Raw genomic sequence first — 24,184 nt, forward strand, 5'->3', positions numbered from 1 at the left:
TGAAGATCCAGAAGCTTCAGCTGTCTGACTCTGCTGTGTACTACTGTGCTCTGCAGCCCACAGTTACAGGAAACACCAAAACTCTGTACAAAAACCTTTGGAGCAAAGACAACACAATACTCCACAACATCCACTAGAGGGAGTCACACACTGGTTAACTGTTAAAATTGTTTGAAATGATACAGTGTAGATTATTTCTAGTGGAGGTAAAACAAGAGAAAATGAAGCTCTAAATATTAAACAGAATTAAGGCAAGTGTTTTTTACAACAACAACAACAACAACAAGAGTTCTGATCATGATGAGGAGTTGTGGGATATTATATGTAAAAGTCCTTGTTATAATGGAGTGGATCAAATATCCTATGACATCTAATAGAGCTTCAACTCTAACGGTGCGTTCAGACCGGACGCGTAGCGAATATTTCGCGCGACAAGATTACATACAAAGTCAATGCAAACATGCGAATAGACGCAAATTTTTGCCGGCGGCGCGAATCGCGGGTTTCGCGCGACACGAATGCCGCGATTGACGCGAATTTCGCGGCGCGAATGAAACAACGCGAATTCGCGTGAGTTCAATAAATTCAACTTTGGCGAAATATTCGCGTGACGCTGTGTCGGGACAGCCTATCAGCGTTGAGATTCTGGACGACAGTGACGTCATGCATCCCGGGCCATCCCCGCCTATTCCGGAAAATGGAGGAGAAGCTGATTGTTGCGGTCTGTGGGCTTCCCGAGCTTTTCGATACGTCGTCACCCTCCTACCGCAACCGGAATGTGAAAGATCTTGCCTGGAGGAGGGTGAGTGAGGTCACCGGTCTGCCTGGTAAGTTGTGACAATGTGATTTCAGCTATCTGTTGTAGCTACTTCTCTACAAAGTTAGCGCTAGCATTAGCAGCCTTCGCCGGCCGGCATATTTATCTGTTTGTTTCTCAGAGGAGGTATGCCGCAGGAAGTGGAAGGGGCTCCGTGATACGTTTATGAGAGAGAGGAGAAAAGAGGCAGGAAGGAGGAGTGGGTCGGCAGGAGGGAATGGAAAAAGGTGGAAGTACTCTGCGGTCCTCTCTTTCCTCGAGCCCTTCGTCACCCCGAGGGAGACAAGTGGGAACATGGTGCGGGGGGACGAGGAAGAGAGGACCGCAGAGTACGAGGAGGATGAGTTAGCAGCAGTTGAGGGAGCCGCAGGTGAGGACCTGGCGTCAGGAGCAGCAGCAGCAGCAGGGAGTGACATGAGAGGTTGGTTTTCAGTGAAGACATATACAGCAAGGGAAACATGTGGGAAATATTGTCCTATGGATGAACCCTTGTTTTCTTTTTAAATGTCACTACATTAAGGTTGTGGTAAGGGGAAAATCAAAGTCTAGATACTATAATGGCTAACTTTATGATGTGTTAATATGGATGCATTTCTAAAATGGTTTGTGTGCTGAGATTGAAATCCTCAATTATTGTTTTTAACAGACATCCCTGATCAGTCCTCTGATGATGATGCAGGTGAAGCACAGTCTGCTGCTGCTGCTGCTGCTCCATCGACTGCTGCTCCATCAACTGCTCCTAGAGTGACAGGTAAGCACATGACAAAAGCTAGATTACATTTTTTTTTAATGGTAAGAGTATAAGTTATGCATGTATGTTTTCACTATGGCAACTACTTTGTATGTTGCCCTTTCATGTTTGATCTGTAACTTTATGTCTCTTCATTATTTTAAGTGAGAAATAATGTGAAGCCATTTAAAAAAGCAGGGTGATCTAATTGAATCATCCTATATTTCCAATTTCATACAGCAGCAAGGAGGGTCAGGAGGAGAGGCCAACAGGACAGGCAGGGGAACATTGAGGCCCTTCTGCTGGAGGCCTTGAGGAGGCCAGCAGAGCCGACACCACCTCCCTCAGAGGACGAATTATTTTTAAAGAGCCTGGTTCCTTCTCTGCAGAGATTGTCGCCTCAGCAGAAAGAATATGTTAAATTTCATATCCACAAATTAATTTTTGAATCAAGCTCGGTCTTTTTAAATTTGGAACCCGTAGAGTAGGCTGCTGGGGTGATAATCTCTGCAGAGAATGAACCAGGCTCTCTCTCTCTTTTTTTTCTTTCTCTCTCTCATACATGTACACACACACACACACACACACTTGTGAATAAAAAAAAAATATTGAATTTAAAAGGACTGTTGGTCTTTTTTTTCATATTTTGTGTGATGAAGTTAGCTTGATAAAGTCAGCATATCACAGTGATGTTTGCTTTTGTTGTAATGTTATTGTGTTGTAATGCAGTGTAGACATGCCAAATTAAAGCTGTTACAACACAATAATACTGTATCATGAATACAAATAAAAACAGACAAATGTTCTCTATGGTATGAATATGGATTGATGACACAGACACAGGTATATATTTATTTTGGTGCTAATATTAAAGAAATATTTGCTCTACAGTAATGTGTGGGTGGCTCTTAAAAGAGCCGTTTTGGGGGTGCTCGTGCACTAGATGTTTTCTTGCCATGGGACAGCTCCCTCTGCAGAGAAGAAGCATGTGAAGGTCTCCCTCACCCTGATGGCCTCTCTTCCCGAGTTGTTCGCAGCAAGTCTTCCCAGACCTGGCAGTGGCTCCACCTCACCAGCTGGGATGTTCCTCACTGCAGCTGTCGGGGTTGAACTCCTCACGAAGTTGTGGAGAACGCAGGTCGCCTTCACACACTTCTCCGCAACATCAGGTTGGACCTCGATGGCACGCCGGTACATCCTCCACTGTGAGGAGAGGATCCCAAAGGCACACTCCACAACCAGCCGAGCTCGGGACAGACGGTAGTTGAATGTCCGTCGCTCTTTTGGGAGTGAGCGACCAGGGAATGGCCTCATGAGGTTTTTCCTGAGTGGAAAGGCCTCATCGCCGACGAACACATGTGGCTGTCGTCCTCGGTGCTCAGCTCCTGGCAGTGGCAAGTCAGCAGGCAGTTGGAGGGTGCCAGACTGAAGTGCCTGACCAAAAGCTGAGTTAGCCAGAATCCCTCCATCGCTGGTCCTGCCATAACCCCCGACATCAACCACCCGAAAACAATATTGGGCATCTACAACTGCCAAGAGAACCAGAGAGAAGGTTCCCTTGTAGTTGAAGAATTGTGAGCCGGTGTTTGCAGGGGCTTTGAGGACCACATGTTTCCCGTCCAGCGCTCCACAGCACAGAGGGAAATTCCACCGCTCTTCAAAACCCCCTGCGATGGCCCTCCACTCCTCCGTGGTGGGCACAGCCATGTACTCCTCCACAAGGCAGTCCCAAATGGCAGTGACCACATCACTCACAATAGAGGAGTGGAGACACCGACCCTGAAGCTGTAGGCGATGGTCCGGAAGGAGTCCCCAGTAGCTAGGTATCTGCAGCACAGATAATTAATTTAGCTAAGGTCTTAAAATCTATAGCAGAGATTTTATTGATATGACTGCCTTAAATGCTAATTGGGTGTGAAATTAACTGTTCAGAATGTGAACCTCTAGTCAAATTCACTAGCTACTCAATGGTAAATTATTTATTTATTTTGTGTAGCCCAGTTAATCAGTAAAATATGATTTAAAAAATAGTAAAAGTAAAAAAGCCATTGCAGTAAACTACAGGCTACATTAATTCAGATTTAGATTTAGATACAGTGATTTTTTAAATAGATTTTCACACTTCAAAACTTCCACTCACCGGAGACAGATGGACAGGCGCTCCGCAGCTGAAATGGAGCGCCTGTAGTTGGTGTCTTGCCGAGAGATCGTGGCACCGACCCTACCGAGCAGGTCATCAAATTGGGTCCTGGTCAGCCTGAAATACCGCTGGAAGCGGCCGTCATCCAGGCGCAGCTCCTGGAGAAGCCGGTGAAACTCTCCGTGCTGAGTACGCCTCCGGATGATGTCACTCACCCAGACACGACGGCGTGTTTTCCGACGTATCTCGGACTTCCAGAGCAGGTACAGGCACGCTATCCTTGTAATGTCAGCCATGGTTGATGACATAATGAAATGGAGGCAATTATTTGGCGCTAAATAGTCTCTTGGGCGAAAATTCGCGTCGCGTTACTCACGGGAGTGACGCGAATTAAATTCAATTCTCGCGCGTATCAATTCGCGCGAGTAACGCGACGCGAATATTCGCTAAGCGTCCGGTCTGAACGCACTGTAAAATAACTATTGCTGCTAAAATGTGACACCATATGAAATATGCAATCAATATAGTGTATTCATCAATTTTATGGTGATCATTTCATGCCTTGTAGTTTGTCAATATATTATATTTAAAAACAATATTTACAAATTACAATTTCAAAAAGGGGTCTTTAATGTGGTTGATGTAGATATTGTTGTGATCTTTAGAAAATAAGTTTTTGTGGTGTACCACAGGGTTCAATCCTCGGTCATCTCATTTTCTATTTACATGATGTTTTCAGATCAGTTGATGAATAAGAACAACATTGATTTTCATTGTTTTGTTGACAATATGAGATTAAGGTGCTAATAAAATGAATTTATCTCTAGCAGCTGGTGTACATGTAGAGTGCTGGTGTTCCAGACCTTTCTACAGCTGGGTGGTTCAGAATGCTGCTAACAGACTGTCAACCAGGAGGAAGTGTAGAGATTCAGGGAGGAGCTAAACTGTGACTGAACTATAGAAGAGAGAGGAACTTCTATTTTCAACAGAGTTCAATACACAAACTGTCAACATTACCTTTATTCAACATGCTGTCACTGCAGCACTGTGTGTTTTCTCTACTGGTTCTATCCATTCTAACAGGTATGTTAAATGAAACAGAAAGGAATTGTTTAATGCAAATGTTTCTTGTGTCTGAGTCTTTTCAGACTTTTATAATATTGTATGACATATTAAACTCTCCCTTCAGGTGTCAGCTGTCAAGAACTCACTCCACTGAAGACAGAAGAGTCCAGTTTAGAAGGCAGCACTGTTACTCTGTCCTACAGTTACTCAAAAGAAGCAACTGGTAGTGATCAATTCTACTGGTATCGACAATATCCAGGAAACCCACCAGAATTCCTCATCTTTCACTTTGGGACAAATAATGAAACAAAGTCTGGACTGTCTGTTAGCGTGAGGAAGGATAAAACCCATCTGGATCTGCAGATCTGTGTTTTCTCTACTGGTTCTATCCATTCTAACAGGTACGTTACATTCAGGATTTTTAAAAATCTGTTTATTTTTAATGTTTAATAAATGTGATTAATTTCATGAGAGTTTTTTAACAACATAAACTGTAAAACTTTTTTCTTTTCCTTTAGGTGTCAGCTGTGAAGAACTCACTCCAGTGACGACAGAAGAGTTCAGTTTAGAAGGCAGCACTGTTACTCTGTCCTACAGATACTCTAAACTGACTGGGAGTAATTATTTCTTCTGGTATCGACAATATCCAGGAAAACCACCAGAGTTCATCATCTCACACTTAGCTTCGGGAGCTGTTTTAAATCAGCCAATCCCTGGACTGACGATTAAAGTGGAGGACAAACAAATCAACATGAACATCTCCTCTGCTGCAGTGACAGACTCTGCTGTGTACTACTGTGCTCTGCAGCCCACAGTGACCGGAAACACCAAAACTCTGTACAAAAACCTTTGGAGCAAAGACAACACAATACTCCACAACATCCACTAGAGAGAGTCACATATTGTTGTCTGCTTTCAAACAAAACAAACTGAATGAACAGTAAAGTTTCACTTACTGACGATGAGGTGTTGTGGGATATTATTTCAGTAAACAATAACTGATAATAATTGAGTTCAACAGCAAATCCTCTGACATCAAATAGAGCTCAAAGTCAACTCTGTAGTTGGATTATTTTTCTGAAGCGCTGACAAACATTCATAACTGCCAACATCTAAAACAAGTTTAACATGAACAATGTATTTAAAGTTTATATTTAATACCAAAAGAATATTGCAATCTTATAAAAGTTTGCCATTATATTAACTGTTTTTAAACACTTCTGTACTATACATAAACTGGTTGGCAGCACTCTGGTTGACTTTGTTCTTCTCTTTATAAAATAAGTTACTCTGTTGTTCTGTCAGGCTGTAATTTCTTGTGGTGTACTACAGGGTTCAATCATAGGTTCTCTTTGTTTATATTTGTTTTTTGCTTTTGTATCAATTTATTTCTGAAAACAATATTAATGTTACTTGTGTTGTTGGCACAATGTGATCATATATCCCATTAACCATTGTACAAGTTGACTGAGTTTCCCAGTTTTCAATTCAATACAATGAATATTTCTTTCTTATATTTTATCACTTAACCTAAAATGGACTTACATTTTAAAGTGTGGACAAAATGAAGAACAGTGCATTACACTTTTGATCAAATGACATTTACCAGAATAACTGACGTGAATAATCCTCATTTTGCAGCTCTGGGTTCCATGAACAGCATAAATACAGAACGTACTGAAGAACTTGTTGCAGAGGGCCTGACCTGTAAATATGACGGTCTAATCAACAATATCCAGTGGTACCGACAATACCAGAGATCTAGACCAGAGTTCCTGCTCTACATCACAGAGGGAGGATCGATTCATCCAACTGTTTCTGAAGAAAAGCACAGAGAAAGGGCTGGATAGTTGATTGTTGGTGGAGCCCAGCAGTCCTTTGCTGGGTGTGGTTGCACACTGGTCACTGCTGGTTTCCAAGTTGAGTTGCTTGGTACACTCTTTAAGGCAGATGATATACCTTTTACCGTGGCCTTGGGCTGAATGCTGTTGGTTTGTGAATCAAAATTAAATTGTATGAATTTATTATATTAAGTCTTGATGCACAGCTTTGGTTTGGAGATGTCCACATAGGACTCAAGCAGGAAAATCAGAGAGCAGTCGGGGGAGGGTGGGCTACGTGCCTTCAGAACCTCTTATCTCTGGAGAAAGGCCTCAGCAGGAGGCCCCAAGCCTTTCCTCTAACCGATGATGTTATCAGACATCTCTAGTGGCCCTAAATGGTAAATGGAAAATGGACTACACTTATATAGCGGTTTGATCCAAAGTGCTTTACACTACAGACTGCGCTCATTCATCCATTCACACACACATTCATACTGGTGGCAGAGGCTGTCCTAAACAGTGCGACCTGCCACCATCAGGAGTTCATTCATACACAGATGAACGCAGCATTAGGAGCCATTTGGGGTTCAGTATCTTGCCCAAGGATACTTCGACATGTAGGCTGCCACGGTCAGGGATCGAACCTCCGACCTACCAATCAGTGGGTTTCCGCTCTATGAACTGAGCCACAATCGCCTAAAATCATAAAACTTAACTTGATTTCAAGGAGATGGAGTTTGGAGGTTTGTGTCCTCAGTTGGAGAAAAAAGGGATCCAGAATGTTGTTTCCTTTACATTCAAACCAGTCCAGTTTGTACAAATAAGCAAAGTCCATCTATGGCACACCAGTGGACCCAACAGTATTGTCAGCACAAAATCAAACAATTATATTAATTCATCAATATCATTTTTCAGATATAAAAGTTGAGGAAGTGTTACTGAGAGAAGAGAAAATACAGATCTAAGAGGAGCCGAAGAGATTCAGGGAGGAGCTAAACTGTGACTGAACTATAGAAGAGAGAGGAACTTCTATATTCAACAGAGTTCAATACACAAACCATCAACATTACCTTTATTCAACATGATTTCACTGCAGCACTGTGTGGTTTCTCTACTGGTTATATCCATTCTAACAGGTATGTTACATTCTACATTTTTTAAAATTGTTTCACTTCATGTTTCATGAATGTCATTAATATCTAGGGAATGTTGTAGCATAATACATAATAGACTTATTTCGTCCTTTAGGTCAAGAACTCACTCCACTGAACACAGAAGAGTCCAGTTTAGAAGGCAGCACTGTTACTCTGTCCTACAGATACTCAAAAGAAGCAACTGGTAGTGATGAGTTTTACTGGTATCGACAATATCCAGGAAACCCACCAGAGTTCCTCATCTTTCACTTGGGGATAAAGAATGAAACAAAGTCTGGACTGTCTGTTAGCGTGAGGAAGGATAAAACCCGTCTGGATCTGCAGATCTCCTCTGCTGCAGTGACAGACTCTGCTGTGTACTACTGTGCTGTGAGGCCCACAGTGACAGGAAACACCAAAACTCTGTACAAAAACACAAGCTGACACACTGACAAGCTGCTGGAAGCCTTTTCTCCACACTGTTGTACTGAAGGTTTTACCTCCACTAGAGGGCCACATTATCAAGTAGGCGGTGCACTACTTCTGCACTGTGTTCAACCATTCAGTCAATAATAAGTGCTGCTGTGAAGAGAACAATTCTCAGACTGAATGTTGAACATCAGCTAGTTTCTCCTGTTGATTTAAACCTTGTTGTAGAGATGGAACATTGGCTGTGGATTATTCTTGCTGCTCTTTTCTTTGGTAAGATACAAACAGCAACATGTTATTACTTTCTAAAGATTTATAAACTGGAGTTCAGAGCAGACATCTCTGAACAGTTAAGTTGTTTCTGTCCACAGAGTAACACTGTACATTTGACTTTTTCCACTGTCTTCTCCTCTCAGCCTCATGAACAATGTTCGTCTAATGGATTAATTTTTCTACACTTTTTCCAGGACTAACAGCTGGGGACAAAATCTCTCCTCGACAAGATGAAGTCAGTAAAAGAGAAGGAGAGTCTGTCACACTCACATGTGATTATGAAACAGATGAGGACAGTATCTATCTTCACTGGTACAGACATCATTCTGACCTTCAGGCACCTCAGTTTATACTCTGGAAAGGAGCAAAAGATTCAACGACTGAATATAATCCTCATAATCAGCGAAGTGAATCTAAAACACCTGACAAGTCAACTGAACTGACCATTAAAAAGCTAACCCTGGCAGACACAGGTCTCTACTACTGTGCTCTAGAGACACAGTGATACAAAGTGTAGAAGAGGCTGTACAAAAACCTGAGCCCAGATATGAGACTCCTCTTCAAAGAAGAGGGTAGTGGTATTCAAACCACAGCTTCATATCAGACGGATTCTGATTATTCCTGTTTTATCAGAGTCACTGTGGTTACAGCTGCTAATGAAACACTGTGGGAGGATTCACATGAGCAGCAAATCCACATCAAGGACAAACTAACTGTATGATGGTTCAAACACAAGACACGATGACGACAAAGAATTGGACACTGTTCAACATGGTGGTCTGCATCCAAAATACACACTACACCATTAATTAATAAAGTAAAAAAACAAACAGAAGAATTACATTTTAACATCTGAAGTTTTACCAAGTTATAGATTGACTCATTTATACAAACAGAAACTTGCACAATAATTCCATCTGTAACGAGTTGTGTATGGACCCAATTGCAGCACACAGGATACCAGGAACACTTGGTTATTGCTTTTAATGTAAATCTTGGCAGGTACAGACCAATGCAAGCAATATGCACTTTGAACAGCTTGAATGTGACAACAAAGTCTCTTAAAGTCTCTGGCAGCGAAGCTGGTTCGACTGGCAGGGAAACTCCAAGTCAGGGACAGAAGGCTGGTGAGTTTACCGGGGGTCAGGCAAGACGGGTAAATCAGAGGCAGGCAGGGTCAGCAACAGGAAATCAGTCTGAGGGAAATCGCTGGAAAGTCTGTCTTTGAAGAGCTGAGAAAAATCTGGCAGTGAGTGTGTGTGAGGCAGGAGTCTTTATAGTGGCTTGATTAGTGATCAGAGGCAGCTGGGTGAACAGGTGAAGAGAGTCTGGCCTATTGAGGAGGGAGTGGCTGACAGGTGGAGTGAGGAGAAGGCAGGCTCAGTGGAAAGTTCCTGGGAGACAGAGCTGAACTGTGACACTACCATCTTTAAATTAGACCTCTTAGGCTGCAGAGGACCAAACAATACTAAACTGTCCATTTACCATTTATCCAAGAGATATTCTGAAAAGATCATCAAAAGTCCTGTGTTGTTCAATATACAATCTCAGTTTACTTACAATTGTTTGAATATAAACCAAAGATTTTGCAACATGATTTTTTTATATTCTGTGTGGTATGTAACAACTTAAATGCTGGAGCGGGCCACAATTTTTCATCGACACTACCACAGGGCCACATATAGGACCGTGCACATAACCAGATATCATGAAACTGCAATTTTAAATATGTTTAAAGTGCAGTATCTTAAGCCATAAGAACCCAGACCCATTCATCCTTAAAGGAAAATTATGGGGGATACACAACAGAACAAGTTGACCACCTAGAACACATTTATGATGTTTAAAAAAAATACTAGCCCTAAATGTCACTTAAAGTGAGGGTGCGGGCCGTATGCGTCCCCTGGGCCTCCAGTTGCCCATCCCTGCACTATGTGATCACCTCTCATGTGCCAAACACTACAATAGCTGATTTAAACACGTTGTTAATAAAGAACAGAGTTAGGGTTGAAAGAAACACTTCTGCTATCCATACTGTAACCTTTGACTACAGGACATGAACACCAGTCTCCTGATTGAAAGAAAGATGTTTTGACCTGCCACCCCTCCCACCGCCCTCAGGAGACTTACATGGTCTTTAACTTCTTGTTCCTTCGTCAGCAGTCAAAGTTTCATGGGATACCTACGAACTACATCACATTATGTTTTGTATAAAATCATACGAATTGTTCCTGTGAACAGTCTGTCTTTTTTCATGCACTGAAGCAAAGTGAATCTGCAGCTGCTGCAAGACATAAAAAAGCTGGATAGTCCTATGATGACCACATACAAGAGCTGTTATACCAGGAAAGGAGAGTGGCACAGAGTGTTTGGTGTAAAGTTATCAGTAGGAGGAGTAACAGGGCTGTGAGTGAGCTCTGTCACTGTGATCAGGTTCCTCCCTCTAATCCACCAACTTAGTGTTGATGAGGACTAAACAGAGTTCACAGCCTTCTTTATACTTGCTGGAGCTCAGAGTCCCTCAACACTGCAGAGATGACGCCTCTGTTCATCTCAGCGCTGCTGGCTGCTGTGAGCTTTGGTATGAACACAACTCTGTGTCTTTGAGATCAGTCCAACACTGATATGATTCTGTAGCAGCACACTGATACTGTTTGTTACTGTTTTACAGAATGCAGAGCACAAACAGACAGCATGCTGCAACCAGCAAGAGAAGAGCCTGTTGCTGAAGGACAGACAGTAACACTTGGCTGTCAGTACAACAGCTCTTCATCAAATCATTATCTCTTCTGGTACAAACAGGACGGAAACAACAGCCCCAAATTCATCCTGAGCCGCTTTAAGATCGGCTTGGGGAAAACAGAGGACGGGGACAGATTTTCAGCTGTACTGAATTCAACCTCAAGATCGGTTCCTCTGAAGATCCAGAAGCTTCAGCTGTCTGACTCTGCTGTGTACTACTGTTCTCTGAGGCCCACAGTGACAGGAAACACCAAAACTCTGTACAAAAACCTTTGGAGCAAAGACAACACAATACTCCACAACATCCACTAGAGGGAGTCACACACTGGTTAACTGTTAAAATAGTTTGAAATGATACAGTGTGGAATCTTTCTAGAGGAGGTAAAACAAGAGAAAATTAAGCTCTAAATATTAAACACAGAATTAATTCAAGTGTTTCTTACAACAACAACAACATCAGTTCTGATTATGATGAGGAGTTTTGGGATATTATATGTAAAATTCCTTGTCATAATGGAGTGGATCAAATATCCTATAACATCTAATAGAGCTTCAACTCTAAAATAACTATTGCTGCTAAAATGTGACACCATATAATATATGCAACCAATATAGTGTATTCTTAAATTTTATGTCTTTATTTTTTATGTCTTTTTATTTTTAAATTTTATTCTTATCATTTCATGCCTTGTAGTTTGCCAATATATTATATTTAAATACAATATTTACAAATTACAATTTCAAAAAGGGGTCTTTAATGTGGTTGATGTAGATATTGTTGTAATCTTTAGAAAATAAGTTTTTGTGGTGTACCACAGAGTTCAATCCTCGGTCATCTCATTTTCTATTTACATGATGTTTTCAGATCAGTTGATGAATAAGAACAACATTGATTTTCATTGTTTTGTTGATAATTTTCATTGTTTTGTTGAGATTTAGGTGCTAATAAAATGAATGTATCTCTGGCAGCTGGTGTACATGTAGAGTGCTGGTGTTCCAGACCTTTCTATAGCTGGGTGGTACAAAATGCTGCTACCAGTCTGTTAACGAGGATGAAGTGCAGAGATTCAGGGAGGAGTTAAACTGTGACTGAACTATAGAAGAGAGAGGAACTTCTATATTCAACAGAGTTCCATACACAAACCATCAACATTACCTTTATTCAACATGCTGTCACTGCAGCACTGTGTGTTTTCTCTACTGGTTCTATCCATTCTAACAGGTATGTTACATTAAAGAGAAAGGAATTGTTTGATGCAAATGTTTCTTGTGTCTGAGTCTTTTCAGACGTTTATAATATTGTATGACAGATTAAACTCTCCCTTTAGGTGTCAACTGTCAAGAACTCACTCCACTGAAGACAGAGTCCAGTTTAGAAGGCAGCACTGTTACTCTGTCCTACAGATACTCAAAAGAAGCAACTGGTAGTGATCAATTCTTCTGGTATCGACAATATCCAGGAAACCCACCAGAGTTCCTATCTATCACTTTGGCATAAAGAATGAAACAAAGTCTGGACTGTCTGTTAACGTGAGGAAGGATAAAACCCATCTGGATCTGCAGATCTCCTCTGCTGCAGTGACAGACTCTGCTGTGTACTACTGTGCTCTGAGGCCCACAGTGACAGGAAACACCAAAACTCTCTACAAAAACCTTTGGAGCAAAGACAACACAATACTCCACAACATCCACTAGAGGGAGTCACACACTGGTTTACTTCTATAGTATGTGATGGTAAATTCTAGACTTGTTTCATTCATGAGTCAAAGTCTTGCTGAAGAACTTCAGAAATTAATCTGACATGAGTCTCCTCCTACTGACTGCAGAGCTGTCTTCATGGCAGAGAACTGTTTGATTCCAGATGTGAACATCAGACCAAACACAACTCACAAACTTTTTCAGACTGGACATTCAATAACAGCATTTCACCTCTGTGAACATGGAAAAACTCGCTGTGATTTTGTTCTTTTCAACTCTCATATGTATGTATGTTTTTGACATGATGTTGTTTTTAGTGCAGTTCATAATTTACCATTTCAAAGAAACAAATCCAGATGTCTTTGCTTTATCACCTATAACTTCTTTTTTAACTGTTAACAGCATCATTAGTTTGCATGAAAAAGTCATGTTGATGTTTTTTAAATGATGAACATGTCACTTTAGAACAGAACTGTAAATATAACATGTTGTTGTCCTCACTAGGTAACACCTTGGAAGATGATATTACTGCCAACAGTGCTGAAGTGTTTTCATCAGAGGGTCGTAGTGTCACTCTGTCCTGTAAATATTCAGTTAACATCAATAATCTTCAGTGGTATCAACAGGATCCTGGATCAGCTCCTCAGTTCCTTCTCCTGGTCACTGATACAAAACCACCTTCAGTGGTGGAAGCAAAACCTCCACACCCTCGACTGACTGTTAAACTGAATGAGGAGAGAAATCAAGTCGATCTGCAGATCTCCTCTGCTGCAGTGACAGACTCTGCTGTGTACTACTGTGCTGTGAGGCCCACAGTGACAGGAAACACCAAAACTCTGTACAAAAACATTTGGAGCAAAGACAACAGAATACTCCACAACATCCACTAGAGGGAGTCACACACTTCAACAACAGCTAATGATACATTGTAGATTTTGTTGTGGAGGAGATAATAACAGACAATGAAGAACTAAGATAAAACAGACTGAAGGACAGTGTTTTACTCAACAGAGACTCATAATAATGACGTGTTGTGAGGTGTTTTCATGGAAAAATCTGACATATTGAAAGAGCACCAATGAAACCCTGAAGGTAAATCATATTATGAGGAAATCATTTTAATAACTGCTGAAATATGAAAGCATTTTATTACTCCAAAGATTGGAATCTGGTATTTCCATGAAGTGTTTGGTATCTCAATCTCAGGTTTGATCTTTTTTATTTTTATAAAATAAGTTTCTCTGTTGTTCTATCAGGCTGTGACTTCTTGAGGTGTCCCACAAGGTTCAATCATAGGTCCTCTAATTTTATATCGAGATGTTGTCTGTGGATCAATGGACCTCTAAAGTCAATAAAAACTTTCACTCGTTTTGCTGACAGTATCTAAATACACATTTTCTTAACCCCAATTCTTATTGCAGCTGGTTTATTACTGGTGTACCAGACCTTTCTGCAGCTGAGTGACCAATGATCATCTCCAGCTGGTCCAAAATGCTGCTACCAGTCTGTTTACCAGGAGGGAGTGTAACTGAGAGAAGAGAAAATACAGATCTAAGAGGAGACTGAGAGATTCAGGGAGGAGCTAAACTGTGACTGAACTATAGAAGAGAGAGGAACTTCTATATTCAACAGAGTTCAATACACAAACCATCAACATTACCTTTATTCAACATGCTGTCACTGCAGCACTGTGTGTTTTCTCTACTGGTTCTATCCATTCTAACATGTATGTTACATTCAGGATTCTTGAAAATCTGTTTGATTTGAATGTTTAATGAATGTAATTAATTCCATGAGAGTTTTATAACATAATAAACTGTAAAACTGTTTTCTTTTCCTTTAGGTGTCAGCTGTGAAGAACTCACTCCAGTGAAGACAGAAGAGTTCAGTTTAGAAGGCAGCACTGTTACTCTATCCAACAGATACTCCAAACTGACAGGGAGTAATTATTTCTTCTGGTATCGACAATATCCAGGAAAACCACCAGAGTTCATCATCTCACACTCTGCATCAGGAATTGTTGGAAATCAGCCAATCCCTGGACTGACGATTAAAGTGGAGGACAAACAAATAAACATGAACATCTCCTCTGCTGCAGTGACAGACTCTGCTGTGTACTACTGTGCTCTGCAGCCCACAGTGACAGGAAACACCAAAACTCTTTACAAAAACCTTTGGAGCAAAGACAACACAATACTCCACAACATCCACTAGAGGGAGTCACACACTGTTGTGCTGTTTCATACAACACAACAGATCAATACCTCATCATAAGACAACAGGGCAACCTTTTACATCTAATACACTTCATATTCATTTCTGTTGGTTTTGTTTTGAAGGAATCTCTTATTAAACTCAATGGATATAAAACAATTAAATAGCAGTATTGTCTTATGCAGTAGTGTTTCTTTATATTTACTGTTTAATTTCAATAAAGGTTATGCATTACCTGGCTGGCATCACAGACGAAGGTTTTATTTTGTTCAAATGTCTGTTGTTCTGTCAGGCTGTGATTTCTTGTGGTGTTCCACAGGCTTCAATCAAAGATCCTCTCAATTTCTTTTTACATTTTAATTTGGATTAATTAATACCTGAAAACAGCAGAAAAGTATGTGATTGTAGATTTCATTAACCCAGCAATTATGGCAGTTATTTATATGTAAAGTACTGGTTTTAAAGACCTTTCCACAGTCACAAATAAATCTAGCTGGTACTGATCTGTTAACCAGAAGGAAGTGACAGAAGAGACAATACTGAAGAAAGAGACAGGGAGGAGCTGAACTGTTGTTGAACACAGAAGAAAGACACAATTCTGTATTCAACAGAGTTCAATACACAAACCATCAACATTACCTTCATTCAACATGCTGTCACTGCAGCACTGTGTGTTTTCTCTACTGGTTCTATCCATTCTAACAGGTATGTTAAATTACACAGAAAGGAATTATTAAATGCAATTTTTTCTTGTTTCTGAGTCTTTTCAGACTATTACAAAATGGTATAACAGATTAATCTCTTCCTTTAGGTGTCAGCTGTCAAAAACTCACTCCAGTAAAGACAGAAGAGTCCAGTTTAGAAGGCAGCACTGTTACTCTGTCCTACAAATACTCCAAAGAAGCAGCTGTAACTGATTATTTCTTCTGGTATAGACAATATTCAGGAAACCCACCAGAGTTCCTCATCTTTCACTTGGGGATAAAGAATGAAACAAAGTCTGGACTGTCTGTTAGCGTGAGGAAGGATAAAACCCATCTGGATCTGCAGATCTCCTCTGCTGCAGTGACAGACTCTGCTGTGTACAACTGTGCTGTGAGGCCCACAGTGACAGGAAACACCAAAACTCTGTACAAAAACACAAGCTGACACACTGACAAGCTGCTGGAAGCCTTTTCTCCACACTGTTGTACTGAAGGTTTTACCTCCACTAGAGAGCCACATAATCAAGTAGGCGGTGCACTACTTCTGCACTGTGTTCAACCATTCAGTCAATAATAAGTGCTGCTGTGAAGAGAACAATTCTCAGACTGAATGTCGAACATCAGCTAGTTTCTCCTGTTGATTTAAACCTTGTTGTAGAGATGGAACATTGGCTGTGCATTATTCTTGCTGCTCTTTTCTTTGGTAAGATATAAACAACAACATGTTACAATTTCTAAACATTTACTGATTGTTCTCCTTTAATCAATCACCTTTATTGATTCATCTCTTCCTCTGCATGTTCTTTTCTTCCCCAGAGTGTAAAGGAGAAGACAAGGTGATCCAGCCAACAAGAGATGTCATCGCTACTGAAGGAGAGACAGTTACACTTGACTGTACTTTTGAAACCAGTAGAACAAGTCCCACTTTGTTTTGGTACAAACAAGAAGTAAATGATTTCCCAAAATACATGCTGAAATGTTTCTCAAAAACAGTAGAGAAAGCTCCAGAGTTCCAGAAAGACAGATTTGATGCTACAATCAACAAGACATCTGTTCCTCTGAAGATCCAGAAGCGTCAGCTGTCAGACTCTGCTGTGTACTACTGTGCTCTGCAGCCCAGAGTGACAGGAAACACCAAAACTCTGTACAAAAACCTTTGGAGCAAAGACAACACAATACTCCACAACATCCACTAGAGGGAGTCACACAATGTTGTCTTCTTTCAAACAACACAAACTGAATGATTAGTAAAGTTTCACTAAATGATGATGAGGTGTTGTGGGATATTATTTCAGTAAACAATACCCGATAATACATCTAAAAAAATTTGAATATCATGAAAAAGTTCAATATTTTTTATCAATCATTTCAGTGAAACTCATACATTATATAGATTCATTGTGAGTCGAGTGAAATATTTCAAGGCTGTTTTTCTTGTAATTTTGATGCTTCTGGCTTAAAGATAATGAAAACACAAAACTCAGTGTCTCAGAAAATTAGAATATTGTGAAAAAGTTCAATGTGTGAGTCCACAGTCGGTGGTGATTTGGGACCATGTCCTCTGCTGGTGTTGGTCCACTGTGTGTTCTGAAGTCCACAGTCAACATAGCAGCCATCTACCAGGACATTTTAGAGTTCTGGTTGGCAGCACTCTGGTTGACTTTGTTCTTATCGTTTTAAAAGAAGTTTATTTGTTGTTCTGTCGGGTTGTGATTTCTTGTGGTGTACCACAGGGTTCAATCATAGGTCCTCTCATTTTCTTTTAACTTTTTGCTTTTGGATCAATTTATTTCTGAAAACAACATTAATGTTAATTGTGTTGTTAGTGTGATAAGTAGGGCTCTCCCCTTCCTCTTGCCAGTGCAGCCACACCCCTTAATCAGCCCAACTGATAGCAGGTGAGTGCTAATCACCACAGTCCCTTTAAATTTAGCTGCAAGCAGCCTGCAGCAGGCTGGCCTTGCTCTCTCTACCTGACCGTCCTGGTGGAGCAATATTGTTCCGGTAAGGTGCGCACTGTCATGGGTATGAAGAAGTGGGTTTTTAGCACAGACTTAAGTATTTTTTATTCATGTAGATTGTTGCAGGAAGGATCAGAGCTATATGTGGACGCAGTGGCTGCTCTCCTCCCCTCCTTGTGCTGTGTAGCACATAGTGCATTTGTATTCCAGATCACATGCAGACAGTAACCTGTAACTCTCAGGAATGAGATGATGATGGTGATTGCTGCATGACCTAATTGCTTGAAGCTTGATGGCAGCGCGTACACACGCAGCGGCTCCTCTCTCCCCCGTCAGACCGGTGTTTTTATGTTTTGTGTGTTGTGTATCTACGTGTATATGTCCGTCATCATCGCGTCCACCTGTCTCAAGGTGCACATACCCCCGTGAGTTTCTGCTCGCCATTGGCAGAACCATATTCAAGGACATAAATCCAGCAGACGCGGAAATACTACGCGGCTTCGGTCTGCTCCAGCGGCCTGATGAAACACCGACCCCTACTCCTGCAACCAGCCCACGGTGGAGGCGCCACAGGCGGAACATGAGGATGCATAAGAGGGGCAAGCGCGGAGGTATCCGGGCTAGGCTAAAGGCTAGCCCTTACCGGCCAGCTATTCCTACCATCATACTGGCCAACGTACGCTCGCTGGACAACAAACTGGATTATATCCGACTACTCCGGACATCTACCAAATCTGTGAGTGACTGTTGTGCTTTTGTCTTTGTGGAAACATGGCTTACTGACAGCGTCCCGGACTGTGCCATTCAACTGCCCCGGCTAACATGCTACCGGGCGGACAGAGCGCTTGTCGAGGGGGGGAAGACTCACAGCGGGGGACTCTGTGTTTACATCAGTGATGCATGGTGCCGCGACGCTGCTGTGGTATGTACTCACTGCTCACCACTGGCGGAGTTTATGGTTATTAAATGCCGGCCATTCTACCTGCCGAGGGAACTCAGTGCCAATCTGCTGATAGCAATATACATCCCCCCTGGCTCTAATAACAACAGGAGCGAGGCACTGTATGAACTCTACCAGCACATCAGTGAGCAGCAGACAGCCCACCCTGATGCTTTCCTCATCCTGGCTAGGGATTGTAACCATGCAAACCCCAAGAGCGTGTTTCCACAACTCCATGGACACATCAACTTTCCCACACGTGGAGATAACATCCTGGACAATGTCTACACCACACACAGAGGCGCCTACAAAGCCTTTCCCCTTCCCCACCTAGGAGCCTCAGACCACACCACTGTCCTATTAATGCCAGCATACAGACCTCTGGTTAAAGCCATCAGACCAGAAAAAAAGCAGACACGCGTGTGGCCTGAGGGGTCTTCAGAGACACTCCAGGACTGCTTCCTCATCACCGACTGGAGCATGTTCAGACGGGCAGCCACCTACAACAACATCACAGACCTCCAGGAGTACACAGAGACTGTCACTTCCTACATGAAGAAATGCATCGACGACGTCACGGTCACCAGTAACATCTCCATTCGGGCCAACCAGAAGCCATGGCTGACAGGGGAAGTCTACAGACTCCTGAGGGCTCGGAACGCCGCCTTCAGAGCTGGAGATGAGGTGGGCCTGAAAACAGCCAGGGCCAACCTGTCATAAGGCATCAGGAAGGCCAAGAAAGAGTACTCCAGGAGGATCGCCGACCGCTTCAGCGACAGCAGAGACACCAGGAACCTGTGGCGGGGGATCCATGACAGGTTACAAGCCCTCTCCGCAGACCTGTAATAGCTCCACCTCTCTGCTGAACCAGCTGAACGACTTCTTCGCCCGCTTTGAGGCAGACAACAGCACCCCGGCACAGAAGACCCCACCTCCTCCCGGCGACCAGGTGTTGACGATATCCCCAGATAGTGTGAGGCGATCCCTCAGAGGGACGAACCCACGGAAAGCCTCGGGTCCTGACAACATCCCTGGTCGTGTCCTGAGGGACTGTGCTGAGGAGCTCACAGATGTCCTCACAGACATCTTCAACACCTCGCTGAGCCAGGCTGTTGTCCCCACGTGCCTCAAAGCCACCACCATCATCCCGGTCCCTAAGAAATCGTCTCCCTCCTGCCATAATGACTACCGCCCAGTCGCACTCACTCCCATCCTCATGAAATGCTTCGAGCGGCTAGTCATGCGCCACATCAAGTCTGCCCCCCCCCCCCACTCTGGACCCTTTCCAGTTTGCATATCGGTCCAACCGTTCAACCGATGATGCCATCTCCACTGCCCTCCACTCAGCCCTCACCCACCTGGAGACTAAACAAGCATACGTCAGAATGCTGTTCATTGACTTCAACTTGGCATTCAATACAATCATCCCCCAGCAGCTCATTCAGAAACTGGACCAGCTGGGACTCAACACCTCCTTGTGCAACTGGCTGCTGGACTTTCTGACAGGGAGACCACAGGCAGTTCGGGTCGGCAGCAGCACCTCCAGGACCATCATATTGAACACAGGGGCCCCCCAAGGATGTGTGCTAAGCCCCCTCCTATTCACTCTGCTGACCCACGAGTGAACACCAACATCCAGCTCCAACCTCTTCGTCAAGTTCGCGGACGACACAACTGTGGTGGGTCTGATCAACAACGGCGATGAGACCATCTACAGGAGTGAAGTAAGCAGGCTGGCTATGTGGTGCAGGAGCAACAATCTCCGTCTGAACGTGGAAAAGACGAAGGAGATTGTTGTGGACTTCAGGAGAGTGCACACCCAGCATGCTCCACTAACCATCAACGGTGCTGCAGTGGAGAGGGTGAGAAGCACCAAGTTCCTGGGTGTGCACATCTCTGAAGACCTCTCCTGGAGCCTAAACACTGCATCACTGGCCAAAAAAGCACATCAACGCCTCTACTTCCTCCGGAAACTGAGAAGAGCTGGAGCCTCCCCCCCTATCATGCTCACCTTCTACAGAGGAACCATAGAGAGCATTCTGACCAGCTGCATCACTGTGTGGTACGGCGCCTGCACCGTGTCCTGCCGAAAGTCCCTGCAGCGTGTCGTGAGAGCAGCCGAGAGGATCATCGGTGTCTCTCTCCCCCCGCTGCAGGACACTTACAACACCCGCCTCACCAGCAGAGCCAGCAGAATTGCAGGTGACCCCACCCACCCATCTCACAGCCTCTTCAACCTTCTGCCGTCGGGGAGAAGACTGCGGAGTCTCCGGGCAGAACCAGCAGACTCAGGGACAGTTTTTTCCACCAGGCGGTGCAGAGGCTCAACTCCCTCCCTGCTCTGCCCCTCTTCCCTCCTCTGCCCCCTGCCACATCTCCCTTCCACCACTACTAACATCACTGATTCAGGGACTGCACATTTCACTTTATTATTATTTATATATATTTTTGCACTATCTACCTCTTGTTTGCACTATTTGAATGTCTGTCTGTTTTTTTGCTTGTTTGCACCGTGGGTCCGAGAGGACAGCAATTTCATCTGTGTCATGTGTTTATGTGGCATACTTGACAATAAAGTGAACTGAACTGAACTGTAAGACAATCGCCAAGGAGGAGCTCTGACCTACTGCTGTTTTTGTCCCTATTTAATTTACTTTGTATATTTTTGGGGTTATTTTGCTTTATTATATTACCTGTGAGTGATTTTTATATAGTTGTTGGTGCCAGTTAGCCTGGGTATACCCAGACTGCCTTGCGCGCTCGAATTTAATTTCGAACTGCGGCGGGGTCTGGAAACTAGCAAGGAATCTTAGCCCTGTTTTAGGGATCCAATCACAGAGCGGGGAGGGACGGTGAGACGATGACGCGTACTACTCGGCACTTGGAAGCTTTCCGGATCCAACATGGCTGCTGCAGACGCGAAACTCTCTTTAGCTGTAGATGGTGTTTTAACTAGTTTAGAGCGAAAGTTGAAAGGCGAAAGGTCTCTCGGCAGCTCCGCTGTCCCCCGGCTGGTAACGAGATCACCGGTAGCGGGGCTATTAGCGCCACACCGGCGGTGATCTGGCTACCAGCCGGGGGACAGCGGAGCCGCCAAGAGACCCGCAGCAGCTTGTTTGTTGCCCATAAAATCAGTGGATGTGTGTGGCAGAATGACATGAGGGGGAATAAAGCGTGAAAATAAATAATCTTGCAGAAAGCGAGAACTGGAGAAGCAACGCAGCAAACAACATTCTCTCACAGACACACACACAACAAACATCCATCTCTGTTGCTCTACTACGTCATCTGGTATAACTGATCTGATTGGCTAAGAGCTACCTACAGACGCTTTTGATAGACATTCTAAGCTCCCAATAAACGGCTCCGGAGGATCGTAAACCACACCTCCTCTACGGAGAAAAGCATTGAAGGTTTACAGACCTAATCTCCAATGAGATTTGGTCTGGTGTTAGCCAGGCTACGTGCCAGTACAGGTGGGCTGCCATATTTCTGTAGGCGGTGAGTCACATGGTGAAGGTCTTCCTTTTTGTCTGCTTCTCCCCTGCCTGTGTTTTGCATGTATAATTTACGGCATTTTGCATGATTATTTTGATTTTGTGTGAAACTTATTGCGTGTCTTTTGTGTTGCAGTGCGATTGACTTCCCTTTATCCCGGCCTGGTGGTGGTTCCCCCTTCCCCTCACTCACTCCCTCCTGCAGACTTCCCTGACACCCCCTCCCTTGTACTGGTAGCCATTTTAGCCTGTCACTGTTGCGCATTTTTAAGTATTGTGTGCATTATTTTATATTTAAATAAAATCTCATCTATTTGTCTATACCTGGAAACGCACGTCTCTGCTCCTCCTTTTTTATTAAGAACCTAGATAGTAAATGTGTATTTCCCTGGGTGAAACTCCCAGGGTGGTGATGTCATATCCAGTGTCAGGGGCTTATAGTTGCCCCGGTCTCATTAGCACAATGTGATCATATATTCCATTAACTATTGTTCAAGTTAACTGAGTTTCCCAGTTTTCATTCCGATGCAATGAATATTTCTTTCGGATATTTTATCACTCAACCTAAGGTAAATTTACATTTTAAAGTGTGGACAAAATAAATAACAGTGCATTATACTTTAATTTGATCAAGAAGCACACATTTTCTGGAAGAACAAATCATTTCGGCGATCTGAACACTGACAGTTTAAATCACCAAAAGGTGATTATCTGGCCCCGCCCACTGACATTTACCTCAACCAATGATATCATTTCTGTCTCCAGAGGAGAAATGTTTGAGGAAGTAAAAGCACAGTCAGCTAGATGTTGAGGAGAAGGGCTGTGCAGCTCAGAGTTTATTTTTTTCATTCTACTCAAATGGAAGAACATGTTTGGCTTTAACAACTCCAAAGACATGTTGCTTTCCCTCTTTTTACTTTTCTCTCTCTTTATAGGTGAGTGTTAGAACAGAGATAAAAGTCTCATTAACCAGCTGTATGAACCAGATATTTCTTATTTAAATGTTTATCTGTGTAAGGTAACAATGTGTATGACAGAAAAAGGGCATGTCATTGTGTTTCATTTCTTAAATCTCTTGATTTTAGAATTTCTTGCAGAATAACTGACATGAATAATCATCATTTTGCAGCTCTTGGTTCCATGAACAGTATAAATCCAGAACGTTCTGAAAAACATGTTGCAGAGGGCAGAAACATCAACCTGACCTGTAAAAATGATGGTACTATCTACAGTATCCAGTGGTACCGACAATACCAGAGATCCAGACCAGAGTTCCTGCTCTCCATCACAGAGGGAGGATCGATTCATCCAACTGTTTCTGATTTCTCAGCTCACATTAACAAAGCAGATAAACGTGTTGATCTGGAGATCATCTCAGCTAAAGAGACAGACGCTGCTGTGTACTACTGTGCTCTGAAGCCCACAGTGACAGGAAACACCAAAACTCTGTACAAAAACCTTTGGAGCAAAGACAACACAATACTCCACAACATCCACTAGAGGGAGTCACACACTGTTGTGCTGTTTCATACAACACAACAGAACAATCCCTCATCATAAGACAATAACCGGGCATCCTTTGACATCTAATACACTTCATATTCATTTCTGTAGGTTTATAGTTTTTTTGGAGCACTCTCTTATAAAACTGCATGAATATAGAACAGTTAAATAACAATATTTTAATCGTATTGCGTCAGTGTTTCTTTGTATTTACTGTTTAATTTCAATAAAGTTTCTGCATTAACTTGTAGGCATCACAGACTAAGGTTTGATTTTTTTTCAAATGTCTCTGAACCCTGTGGAACACCACAAGAAATCACACCCTGACAGAACAACAATCATAGGTCCTCTCAATTTCTATTTACATTTTTATTTGGATTAATTAACACCTGGAATCAACATATACTTTTAATCGTTTTAATGCAGAAAGTATGTGATTGTAGATTTCATTAACCCAGCAGTAACGGCAGTGTTATTTATATGTAAAGTACTGGTGTTACAGACCTTTCCACAGT

At 42.7% G+C, this 24,184-nt stretch overlaps 1 gene segment (V, D, J or C); it reads left to right on the plus strand.

Moving 5' to 3' along the window:
• Positions 1-10,805: 10,805 nt before the first annotated feature.
• Positions 10,806-12,245, plus strand: LOC131980286 (T cell receptor alpha variable 38-2/delta variable 8-like). The segment is given in 3 exon segments: positions 10,806-10,991; positions 11,082-11,389; positions 12,165-12,245. Coding segments are annotated over 3 exon segments (435 nt in total).
• The last annotated feature ends 11,939 nt before the right edge of the window (positions 12,246-24,184 follow it).

The sequence above is a fragment of the Centropristis striata genome, chromosome 11 (genome assembly GCF_030273125.1).
Source record: "Centropristis striata isolate RG_2023a ecotype Rhode Island chromosome 11, C.striata_1.0, whole genome shotgun sequence".
Lineage (NCBI taxonomy): Eukaryota > Metazoa > Chordata > Actinopteri > Perciformes > Serranidae > Centropristis > Centropristis striata.